General features: G+C 35.9%; 1 protein-coding gene across 1 annotated transcript in view; it reads left to right on the top strand.

Annotated features, from left to right (window-relative positions):
• The window catches only part of DCC (DCC netrin 1 receptor), a gene marked incomplete at both ends in the record, with an annotated part of 1,161,813 nt that overhangs the window by 959,509 nt on the left and 189,238 nt on the right, over nucleotides 1-13,066 (top strand). Inside the window, one exon of the mRNA XM_082853095.1 lies at nucleotides 5,371-5,565. Within this exon, the coding sequence (XP_082709221.1) occupies nucleotides 5,371-5,565 (195 nt within the window). The remainder of the gene's footprint in view (nucleotides 1-5,370; nucleotides 5,566-13,066) is intronic.

Genomic DNA, 13,066 nt, shown 5'->3' with positions numbered 1-13,066 from the left:
TGCTGGTGGCTTCCACATCTATAAACCTGTCCATGGTCTTTCTCCAAAACCTCTATCCCTTCCTAGTTCCCTAATATCTATATATGTGACTAACAGGCATCTCAAATTGACCACGACCAAAAAATGTGTCTGTTTTTCCTCAGCTCAGTACATCATCCACCAGTTGCCCAAAAGCCAAAGGTCTGTGAGTTATCATCGATCCTCCTCTTTACCATGCCAGTGACACAGCTCTGTTGACTCTACCTCTCAGAAGTCCCAAATACGTACACTGCATCTCCACAGTGGCCACGCAGACAAGCGCAAACATGTTTTTATGGTCTCCAAATTTTTTTAACTTTTTAAAGAATTGTTTTAAAGTACACATTACGCAAAATTTACCATTTTAACCGTTTTTAAGTGTACGGTCCAGTAGCATTAAGTACAGTCACACTGTTTAGTAACCATCACTACTACCCTTCTCCAAAACTCTTTTAATTTTGCAAAACTGAAACGCTATACCCATTAAATGGTAACTCCTGAATCCTCCCTCTTCCCTCCTCCCAGCTGCCAGCAGTCATCATTCTACTTTGTCTTTATTAACTTGACTGCTTTAAATATCTCATATGTATGGAATCATATAATTTTGTCCTACTGTGACTAACTTATTTCACTTGCATAATGTCCTAAAGGTTCTTGTAGCATGTCAGAATTTCCTTCCTTTTGAAAGATGAAAATTATTCCATTATATGTATAGAACACAGTTTGTTTATCATGATGGACACTTGAGTTGCTTCTACCTTTTGAGTATCTTGAATGCTGCTATGAACACAGGTGTATAAATATCTGTTTGAATACCTGCTTTCAATTGTTTCAAGAATATACCCACAAGTGGAATTGCTAGATCATATGGTAATTCTTTTTTTTTTTTTTTTTTTTTTTTTGTGGTACACGGGCCTCTCACTGTTGTGGCCTCTTCTGTTGCGGAGCACAGGCTCCGGATGCGCAGGCTCAGCGGCCGTGGCTCACGCACCCAGCCGCTCCGCAGCATGTGGGATCTTCCCGGACCGGGGCACGAACCCGCGTCCCCTGCATCGGCAGGCAGACTCTCAACCACTGTGCCACCAGGGAAGCCCTGGTAATTCTATTTTTAATTTTTTGAGGAGCCACCATATTATTTTCCATAGCAGCTGCACCATTTTACATTCCCACTGGGTGACTCCCTTTTTATCCTCTTCATTTTCCGTCTATGGTCAAGCACAGTGACCTTCTTTGGTTTCTTCAAGTACTAAGTTCCTTCTTGCTCTAGAGGTTTTGCTGTAGTTATTCCTTCTGTCTATAAAGCTTTCCACCCTGAGGGCTACTTGACTGGCTCTCTGATCATTCACCTTAGACTCTTCCAGGGATACCTTCCTTGATGTGTCACGTATGTGATTCAGTTATATCCTATATCCTAGCTTACCAAGATCTCATGATTTCCTTGTTTGTTTATTCTTAATTTTTTTGGTCTTACCTCCTTCAAAACTCTATTCCCAGTACCTAGAACTATGACTGATGCATCGGAGATGCACAGTAATTGTTGAAATGTCACTGAGATTAGTCTGGTAACTTTCCCAGTGTGCTATATGTGAATATTACTCATTAGTGAAACTCCGTATCATCACTCAGAGAATAATAAATATTCTTTAGAAACAAACTAAGACAGAATTCATAATTCCATAATCTAATCAGGAATGGCAGTTAACCTAGTTATCTTGACTCTGGTAGAAATTTGCGGCCTTGTTAATTTGGATATTTCAGGCAAGATATGTTCTTTGTTTTCAAGTTATTTCAATAATTACCTTACTACTTCTCTATGCTTTATATATGCAGTCATTATCCTAGAGGTACTTATAAAATCTGTCATGTACTTCTAAATAGCAAATTTGTTTTGGCCTTCAAACAAAGGGTACTTACATCATTTACCTTGCATAGCGGATTTTCTAAATGTTTTATAGTTCATTCCAGTAGTAACCACTTTCATAATCTGTAAGGTCAGCTGCATTAGACAAAACTCACGCAGGTAGCATAAAAGGAAAATTGTCGTTTCTGGCTTTATATTAAGAAGTGAGTAGGTGGGTACAAATGGGCTATTCCAGATTATGAACAATCTCCTAACACAGTTATCTTTATGATGAGGCCATATATTTTGAATGACTTAAGTCTGATACTTGACAGGCACCATTCCGTCTGGCCCAATGATCTTTTTTTTTTTTTTTTTTAATTTATTTTTGTCTGCGTTGGGTCTTCATTGCTGGGCGCGGGCTTTCTCTAGTTGCAGCGAGCAGGAGCTACTTTTCATTGCGGTGCACAGGCTTCTCTTGTTGTGGAGCAAGGGCTCTAGGCACACAGGCTTCAGTAGTTGTGTCATGCAGGCTCAGTAGTTGTGGCTTGCAGGCTCTAGAGTGCAGACTCAGGAGTTGTGGTGCACAGGGTCTAGAGCACAGGCTCAGTAGTTGTGGCACATGGGCTTAGTTGCTCCGCAGCATGTGGGATCTTCCCGGATCAGGGCTAGAACCCACATCGCCCGCATTAGCAGGTGGATTCTTAACCACTACACCACCACGGAAGTCCCTGGCCCAATTATCTTAACTGGGTTGTAAGAACCCATTAAATGTTTAGATGGGAGGCAGCATATATTCTCTTATGTATCAACACCCTTATTTTTTTATCATATTAAAAAGTAGTTTGAGGTTTGCATCTAGGATTGAAACTCCTTTTATGTAGTGAAGAATAAAGATGAGTCTTGTGTACCGACAGCCCCTCTTCTTCAAGAATCAGTTCGTGCATTCATTACCATGGTACCCTTAAAGCTCTTATAGATGTAATTTTATGGTTATTAATTTAGCTAACTTGCAGGGGGATATTCTGTGGTTTGCAGAAAAATGGAGAAATCGTTATTCTGAAATTTTTTTTCTTTTTATTCTAAAAGATGTTGAATATTGTCATTCAAATCATTAGGCTTTCATATTATTTTGAAAAAGTCATAAATGCAGAAAATCTGAACCACATTTAGTTCCTTTTCTAAAAATAAGATTAGGCAGATTATCCTATTTCAATAATTATTTCAAAAACATCAAATATGCCAAATAGAATTCATTGGAGAGCCCATTACATTTCAAGGATACTGGAGAGCCTCCATGGCAATAGGGTTGAAAAGTATCAATCCATCCCTTTCATCTTTTTATTACTTTTACATTGGGTTTATAGTAGGAAGTTCTTTACAAACATTGTGTTCTGTTGTTAAGATTTATATATACATTTTGAGATGATTTTTTTACACCTTTGAATATTATATCTCCGGCATCTTCAGGGCAAACAATAGCTTGTCCCTTTTGTTCACAAATGGGTATCTTCAAGGAAAAAAAAAGAGCATCTTTAGAAAATGTTGTTGACGTAGCACCTTTAGAATGTAGCATCTTTTGAAAAGCTGTTAGTATGGTACCTAGTTTAAAAGCTTCAATAAAAAACATGCTTCCATATACCACTTAAGCTAGAAGTGTGCGTGTTGAAGATGGATAAAGGTGGTGAAGATTACATCATCTTTTGCCATTACATCAAGGAGAAAAGTAAAATTTAATATTACCTTTAGTCATCAAACTCTCCTACATAATTTGACATGTATTACCTTCAGAGATTTTCAGTATTAAAGAGATAATGAACACAAATAGTTTGAATACAGTTTAAATCACTAATATTTTTGAGTACTTATCAATTGCCAAGAACTGTGCAAAGCACGTAACGGACTATTAAAGTTTACATGGGTATATTCTTTCTTAAATTTCTTCCTAGAATACTACTTTGATTTTCAAAGAATAGGCTACATGTGCCTGTATGAAACCTATCAAAATATATATCATAGGGCTTCTCTGGTGGCGCAGTGGTTGAGAGTCCACCTGCCGATGCAGGGCACACAGGTTCGTGCCCCCGTCCGGGAAGATCCCACATGCCGCGGAGCGGCTGGGCCCGTGAGCCATGGCCGCTGAGCCTGTGCGTGCGGAGCCTGTGCTCCACAACGGGAGAGGCCGCAGCAGTGAGAGGCCCGCGTACCGCAAAGAAACAAACAAACAAATGAACAAAAATATATATATATCATAGTATATTGTAACTGCCTTTTTACTTTTCTGTCTTTTCCATTAAACTATAAACAACAAGAGTACAGGTTTTAGGTCTGCCGTATTTACTCTCTCCTGTAACGTGATTGTCATGGGTGCCTAGCCTTATACCTCAAACCTAGTAGGCACTCTACTAATATTTATTAATAGAATTATGATCAGTGTCCAGAAAATACCTCATATCTTTAGGGATAGGATCATAGGGAAGAATGGTGATGTAAAAATCAGAAGGCCAATTTATTAATTTTCAACACAGTCTCTTTAAAAAAAATTATATCCGGGTAGCGAGTGCATTTTCTTTCTGGTAGCTGCTGCCAGTTGGTGCTACTCGTAATTGGAGTGTTTTGGGGCATAATTTTATTAAATCTCCTCACCACGAAATGAGACCATTACTATCCTTATCCTCATTCTGCACATGAGGAAACTGAGGCTTAGGGAGGATAAATAAGGTTTTAAAGTTTCACATCTAGTGAGAATCCAGTAAAAATTTGAATGCTTCTCTTGATTACTTCCAGAGCTCAAGCTTTGTGTCAATCAGTATTTGGAATGCCAGTTTAATTAATAGGTAAACTCAGAGAAGATAAATAATTTGATGAGGACACACAAGCAGTAAATGACAGAGCCTGGTATTAAAGCCAATTTTCACACTCCAAAGTCTGTGTGGCTTTAATCCGGGCCACTCTCTCCTTTCCTTTAATAAGAAATACACTTTTCGCACATGCAATAAACCATGGGTCAATTACCATCCCATTCATGCTGAGCAAATCATGGCCCTAAATTTTTTATCCTGACAATTTCTTAAGAAAGGACTGCTACATTCATTTTCTTCTCTGGTTAAATCAGAGTAAATAATCCTTGGGCAAGACAGTTTTTGATATTGCATTTCCCTTTCTATTATTCTTATATCTGTGTTGATTTCACCCCTTATTAATGATACCTAAGAAGAAATATATGAGAAAAAAAGAATCCTAAGGAGAAAAGTCTGTTAGAAGAAAAGATGTATGATGCTACAGTGCCTCTGGAGAGAATTCAGTATCCTCTTGCGTTTAAGAAATCCTGAGAAAGTCAAATCAAACATAGAAATCATATCATAAACTAATACAAGGAGGAACTCGGGCAATAAGTGGTGCGTCATTTGAGGGTCTGTGGAACATGATATTAAGTCTTGTTTAAATGGGACCTTTTACCATGCTCTGTGTTCTATTATGAAACATGGTGTTGTCCTCCTTTTGAATTCTAGAGTCTCAAGTCCCTGACCAGCCAAGCTCTCTTCATGTGAGGCCCCAGACCAACTGCATCATCATGAGTTGGACTCCTCCCTTGAACCCAAATATTGTGGTGCGAGGTTACATCATCGGTTATGGCGTTGGGAGCCCTTATGCCGAGACAGTACGTGTGGACAGTAAACAGCGATATTATTCCATTGAGAGGTTAGGTGAGTAGCTGTGATTTTTCTTCTCTTAAAGAAAATAAATGACTTATTTTAAATTATTTTCTTTCTTGGAAAATTGTTCTTTGGAAGTTTATTTCAATTTGTAACATATATTAATTCATAACTCTCTCACCCACCCTCCTATATACACACATACATTTTCCCTGTCTGGATTTTGAATTGGGGAATTTTATCTAGACAGATACACAATAGTGTGTGTCCTGGTATGTACCCTGCCTGCATGTCATAAGGATAGAAAAAGTGCATTGGAACATTTTTCTTTTTCCTCTGTCAATGGAAACTTCTAATCTTAATAATTCTTACAGAAAGAAAGTCAGCAAATTTTTTCTTTCCCTAGAAAGATATTCTGTCAATTTTTCTTTAACCTTGAATTATCTAGTCCCATTACCTCCCCCCCCCTTAGTATTTATAGATAAAGCTTGATGGATATCTCCTTATGACTGTAGAACAACAAGATTTTAAAAAAGGAATTTTCAACCAAGACAGTAACTTGGAGCAATCAAACTCCTCTCTGCATATATTCCTGATCCCTCCCCATCCAACTTCTCTTACAGTATTTAACCTCCTTTTACTGAATACAATACTTCTATTGTGATGTTTCTGAATTCATTGAAACTTTGTTTATTCAGAGAGGGTTAACATGTGCAAAATTTTCACATTCATTTTACATTGGATTTTCCATAGTGCAATAAGAGATTATATCATTAGCAGAGGGAACTAAAATGAATATATGTCATATATGGTGTGCCAATAAGTTAAACAGTTGTCATAATGCAAAAAGCAAGTTGATTCTACCTGTTGATTTAACACGATATTATTTGAAATGAAGTACAGTGACCTTCTCAGTGAAAAGGCAACCGGATTGAATTGCTGCTTATTTGCAGTATCTCTCAGAAACTGAGCATTTGTGATGAGAAGCCTGATTTGAATTTGAATAGCTAAAATGCAGTAGCAAGAAAAGGTTTTGTCACTGCAAGAGGAAAATTGCACTGACCCATTCTCTCTATAATTTCTTCAAACACTAATAAGAGAAGCACCTTCTGCAAATCTCCACAATTTTAGTTCGCTTGGCATTTGGAAATAATATTCTCTCAGTCAGTCCCTGAGTTTGAATGCAGAGGCAATCACAAAATTCATATTTTATGGCTATCAAACTTATATCAGGGGACTTTCATTTATCCATTATTCAGTATACTACACCATCTCTGACAGTTCATCTTGATGCCACACACCAAAGAGAGAGATTCCCGTGACAGTACACAGGCTCTCCGGCAGTGAGGTTGTGATGCAAACTCAGAATGAAGTCATGAAGGAAAACTGCATTGTTTCACCATGTGCTTTTGATAATGATGCTCTTTATTACAAAGACACTCTACCATGAGTTTCCAAGTCTAGTAAAGTTGAGGCATTTGGGAGATTAATACCGTGGCAAATCTTTCCAAATGCTTAAAAAATAAATTTCCCATCGTAAGGTATGTTTTAAAGAGCTGGGAACGCTGATAAAGGTAAAATGAGCTAGGACCCTGTCTCAATGATAGATAATCACGAGTATGCACTTTATCTGGAAAGACACCCACCCACTCTCCCACTAAATGCACACATGTATATGTACATAAGCATTTAAATTCTACTGAAACTCTTTTAACATAGTACCATGTCTTAACATAAAATATAAAATAGTGTTTTATTGGGCTTCCCTGGTGGTGCAGTGGTTGAGAGTCCGCCTACCGATGCAGGGGACACGGCTTCGTGCCCCAGTCCAGGAAGATCCCACATGCCATGGAGCGGCTGGGCCCGTGAGCCATGGCCGCTGGGCCTGCGCGTCCGGAGCCTGTGCTCCGCAATGGGAGAGGCCACAACAGTGAGAGGCCTGCGTACTGCCAAAAAAAAAAAAAAAAATAGTGTTTTATTATTGTTCCAGTATCCTCATGGTTATGCGAATAAACCGGTATTTTTTCAACATGAATTTCCACTGATTGGCCAAATGTATGTTAAACATATCTTAAGTTCTAATTTTTATAAAGATAAAGGATTCAGTCAAGTTCACATTTGAATTCTACAAAGAAAACATCAATATTTCATTTGTTCTACTGAACATTAAAATAGGTGTATCAGTTTTTATAGTATCTTTTTGAAAAGGTATTTCAAGTACAATTTTAAAGCTATTAATCTAGACTTTTATATATAATAGACAAAAGGGAATGATATAATTTAAGAACAGTATGACAGTTATAGAATTAAGAATGAATTAAGGAAAGTTGTAATACTTTTAAGCATAGGGTCAGCCATAACTTCAAGTATCACGATTGTATTTTAGACTATAAAAAGCTACGTGGTTTGTAACTGACCAGTAAACCTCCTCTTTTCTTTGGTGAGAGATGAGAAGTTCCAAATAGCATTTTGTTTGTCAGCATAGTAACTCACTATTTAGACACCAGGTACTGTGACCTGCATCAGGACTAGAAATACACCACCATTTTGAACAGTATCAAATATTGCCTGATTTAAAACAAAACAAAACAAAGCTTACCTACTGCAGCATAGAGTTTCATTAACCAATGTCTGTACTATTAGATGTTTATAATTAATCTTTTGAAATCTTCCTCCTTTTTATTCAAAAGTCCTAATGCCAAGTTTGGTGTATACACATGGTATAGATGCACAATATCTGAATTCTAGCAATATTTAGCAAAATTAATTTGAAATCAGGTCCCTTTTTTAAAAAAAACTTAATATTTACTGTCTGCCAGTCTATTGATCAATCTATCCATCAATCACTTTATCTTTTTATCTTTGTGGAGGTATTTTTATAGATAATGAACTGTGCATATATAAAGTGTACAATTTGTTGGGTTTTGAAAAGAGCTTTATTGAGTTAATTCTCAAACAATATACTGTGTATTTTTGAATTTCTTGTTTAATTTCTCTCAGCAATATTTTATAGTTTTCAATGTAAAGGTCTTGAGTTTTTGAATATTTTTGTTAGATTAAGTCCTAAAACATATATATATATGAATTATTCTTTAAATTTATTTTCCAGCTGTTTGCTGCAAATAAACTGATTTTTTAATCTTAACCTTGGTATCCTAAGACCTGTTAAATTCAACTATTTGTTCTACTAGTATTTTTATAGATGCTCTGAGATTTTCCATTTAAATGAGCATATCATATGAAAATGGGAACAGTTTTATACTTATTTTCTGATCTTCCTGCGTTTTATTTCTTTCTCTTTCTTTCTTGCAAAGATGAAGATCTTCAGTAAAATGTTGAATAGAAATAGTGAAAGCAGGCATCTTTACTTTGTTCCTAATCTTAGGGGAAACGTAAAATAGGACTGTATGGTCAGGCCACTCAAGATGGCTCTTCTCTTGCTCTCTGTCCATCCCCAGCCCCACCAGTGCCTGTTTCACCGAAACCCTAAACCCAAGACTGACCTTCCTATGCACTTGCCCCAGGCCCCAGCTGGTGATTTTTCTTATCAAAGGGGCCGTGAGAGGCGTGCCCCTCTACTGGTTTCCCTGGTAGCTAATGAGCTCACCTGAGGTCAATTCCCCTGTAACTGGTAATCTCCACTTCACTCCCGGAAGGGAAGACTGCCGCTATGTCCTGCCTGCCGTCTGCCCGAACATGGGTGGCTGTCACTCCAGGACCTTGCTTCAGAAGTGTAAGCTCCCTTGTTCATTGGTGTCTCTGTTGCTGACTCTGGGCTCTTTCTTCGGTCTTGACGCTATGCAGATGCAGAGCTTTGTAGGCCTGCGGGATACAGCCCAGCAAGGACGTTAGTTAGTTGTAGGTTCTTCATAGGTGTCTGTTATCACATTGAGGTAGTTTTCTACTATTCCTAGTTTTATGGGAATGTTATCATGCTTATTTGTTGAATTTTTGTGAAATAATTTTCTGTCTCATGAAATGGTCATATATTTTCCCTCTTTTCATTTTTTTTAATATCATTAATTATATTGATTGATTTTTGAAGGGTAAATACCCATTCTTATATTGCAGGATTTAATTAGTTAATAGTTATTAAGGATTTTTTTGCATATATTCATAAGTACATTTGTCGATAAATTTCTATTCATTTAGCGACTTTTTCCATTTCTTTTTTAAAACTAAGCTTATACCAGCCTCATAAAATTATTTGAACAATTTGCTTTCTCTATAACTGAAAAAGTTTGTGTAAAATTGATATTTTTTATTTCTTGAGTATTTGAGAGAATTCACTAACAAAACCATGTGTATCTGAGATTTCCATTCAGGAAGGCTTTTGAAGTGAATTAAATTTCTGTAACATATACAGGTATTTTCATATTTTTAATTTTTTCTTGTATTGATTTTGGCAAGTTAATTTTTTCATGAAATCTATTTTATTTTGTCACATTTGTTGGCATAGTTCGTTCATGATATTCTCTTACTGTTTGTGGATATCTGTGGTGATAACTGCTTTTACATTTCTGATATTAATGATTTATGTTCTCTTTCTTTTTTGTAATCAGTCTAGGTAGGGGTTTATCAATTTTGTTGATCTGGTCAAAGAAAGAGCTTTTAACACTAATGATTGTTTCTACTGTCTATCTTTTTTTCTTTCATATTTGCTCTTGACTATTTTCTTTCTTATACTGAAGTCATAATTTGCACTTCTATTTGTAATTTCTTAAGGTAGAACTTCATGATGTAGGCATTTTAAGCTGTCGCTGTTTCCCTAAGCACCACTTTCCTTGCATTCCACAAATTTTTTTACTTTTTATTTTTTTTGCGGTACGCGGGCCTCTCACTGTTTTGGCCTCTCCCGTTGCGGAGCACAGGCTCCGGACGCGCAGGCTCAGCGTCCATGGCTCACGGGCTCAGCCGCTCCGCGGCATGTGGGATCCTCCCGGACCGGGGCACGAACCCGTGTCCCCTGCATTGGCAGGCAGACTCTCAACCATTGCGCCACCAGGGAAGCCCTCCACAAATTTTTATATGTTGGATATTCATTATCATTTAGTTTAAAATATTTTCTAATTTTTCCTTGATTTCTTTTTGCCCTATGACTTATTGTGTTGCTTAATTTTACAATTTTGGGTTTGCCTAGTTATCTTATTATTATTGATTTTTAATATTTTTATCACGATAGAAAATATACTCTGATATCACTGTTTTTTACATTTAAAATTTTTTATTTTTTAACCATTTTTATTGAAGTATAGGCAATTTAAAATGTGTTAGTTTCAGGTGTAGAGCAACGTGATCAGTTATCCATATATATATAGAGAGAGAGAGATTCTTTTTCAGATTCTTTTCCATTATAGGTTATTACTAGATATTGAATATCCCTGTGCTATACAGTAGGCCCTTGTTGTTTATTTACTTTATATATAGTAATGTGTATATGTTAATCCCAAACTCCTAATTTATCTCCCCTCGCCCTGCTATTTCCTTTGGTAACCGTAAATTTGTTTTCTATGTCTGTGAGTCTATTTCTGCTTTGTAAATAAGTTCATTTATATCATTTTTTAGATTTCACATATAAGTGTTATGATATTTGTCTTTGTCTAACTTACTTCAGTTATATGTTAATCGCTAGTTCCATCCATGTTGCTGCAAATGGCATTATTTCATTCTTGTTTATGGCTGAGTACTATTCCATTGTGTATATATACCACCTCTTCTTTATCCATTCATCTGTCAATGGGCACTTAGGTTGCTTCCATGTCTTGGCTATTGTAAAAAGAGCTTCTATGAACACTGCGGTGCATGTGTCTTTCCAAATTAGAGTTTTTGTCTTTTCTGGATATATGCCCAGGAGTGGGATTGCAGGATCACATGGTAATTCTATTTTTAGTTTTTTTAAGGAACCACCATACTGTTCTCCATAGTGGCTGCACCGATTTACTATTTTTAAATGTTTGAGATTTGTTTTAGGGACCAACATACTGTTAATTTTGTTGAATGTGCTATGTGAACTTGAAAATCATGAATATTCTGCAGTTAGTAGATATAGAGCTCTGTAAATGTCAGTTAGATCAAGTCTTTGATAGTGTCTTTCAGATCATCCATGCCTTTACTAAAATTTTTGATCAGTAGTTTGTGAATTGCTAAGATTGAGTATCAGAATCACCTTTTATAAACATAGAATCATCTATGTCTCCCTTTAATTCTGTCAAATTTTTTGCTTCATTTATTTTGAGAGTCTATTATTAAGCCAGTATAGATTTATAATTGTTATGTCTTCTTGGTAAATCACCTCGTTTAGCATTATAAATGTCTCTCTTTCTTTCTGATAACATTCTTTGTCTTCAAGATGATTTTATCTGTTATTAATATAGCAACTCTAGCCTTCCTTTACTTACAATTCACATGGTATATCTTTTTCAATCCATTACTTTCAGTTTGTGTCTTGTACTTAACGTTTGTCTTTCTCTTGTAGGTAGTATATAGTTGGGTGTTGGTATTTTATGAACTGAAAATTTCTGCCTTTTAACTGGAGTTTTTAGACCATTAAAATTTAATGTAATTATATGAATGGTTGAATTTAGGTTGATCATTTTATTTGTCTTTTCTGTTTGTTCTCTCTCTCTTTTTTTGTTTTTGTTTTATTTCCCTGTTTTCTCTTTCATGACTTGTCCAAGTTCTTACTTAATTTTACAGTCTGCTTACTTTTATATCACCCTCAGATATTACGTTGTTTGGGTTTTGAGGTTTTTCCCTCTCTTTTTTTTTTTTTGGTATTTTGTTTAGAGTTTATAGTTGTTAGCAGTGGGATGGTTGAGCTAAAGGGTGCTCATACCATCATAGCAGAACTGGAAACTCATAGTCCCTTTTTAAATATTTTTGGACAGGTGCTATGGTGAACACTCTTGATAAAAATAAACTCGGTTTCTAGGAAGTGTATTTATCATCTGAATTATATGTGGCACTACTTCACTTATTTGTGTTAATAAATATAGTCTAAGAATGCTAAAAAGTAAATAAAGATGGAATTGAATATAATTCTGAATATAGGTTCAGATGCATACTTTTGTCTCTGCCATAATGTTTAATCTTGGAAAAGTCATTTGAACTCCAGCCTTGTGGTATTTCAGTGGAAATGCAGAATAAGAGTACCTTTTATTCCCTATTATGTGGTATAAAGAGTTAACAGACATTGAAAAGAGTTAACACAGGTAGAGAAGTTGGTCTTCATAAGAGATATAAATACTAAATTTTGCATCATGATCATTGCAAAAATATTAAAGTTTTGCCTTAATTAAAAGGTTTAGGCTTTTTTAGGTAAATTCATTGTCTAAATATTATCAAAAATACTTTTTTATAACACTAACTGGAAATATTTTGCTTGGGACTGTTTAGTAATTTTTTTTTAATTAAGAAAATGGGTTCCATTTGTGATTAAATTTGTTTATAATCCAGTGATATCAAATGAAGGTTTAAGTTTGATCTCTAACAATGAATTATTGGTTATATGTGGCACAGTAACCTTTTTATTCTCATACTGTGGGACCCTCTA

Source organism: Leucopleurus acutus (genome assembly GCF_964270905.1).
Source record: "Leucopleurus acutus genome assembly, chromosome: 13".
Lineage (NCBI taxonomy): Eukaryota > Metazoa > Chordata > Mammalia > Artiodactyla > Delphinidae > Leucopleurus > Leucopleurus acutus.
The sequence above is the reverse complement of the archived record's forward strand: the minus strand, read 5'-3'. Positions and strand labels throughout refer to the sequence as shown.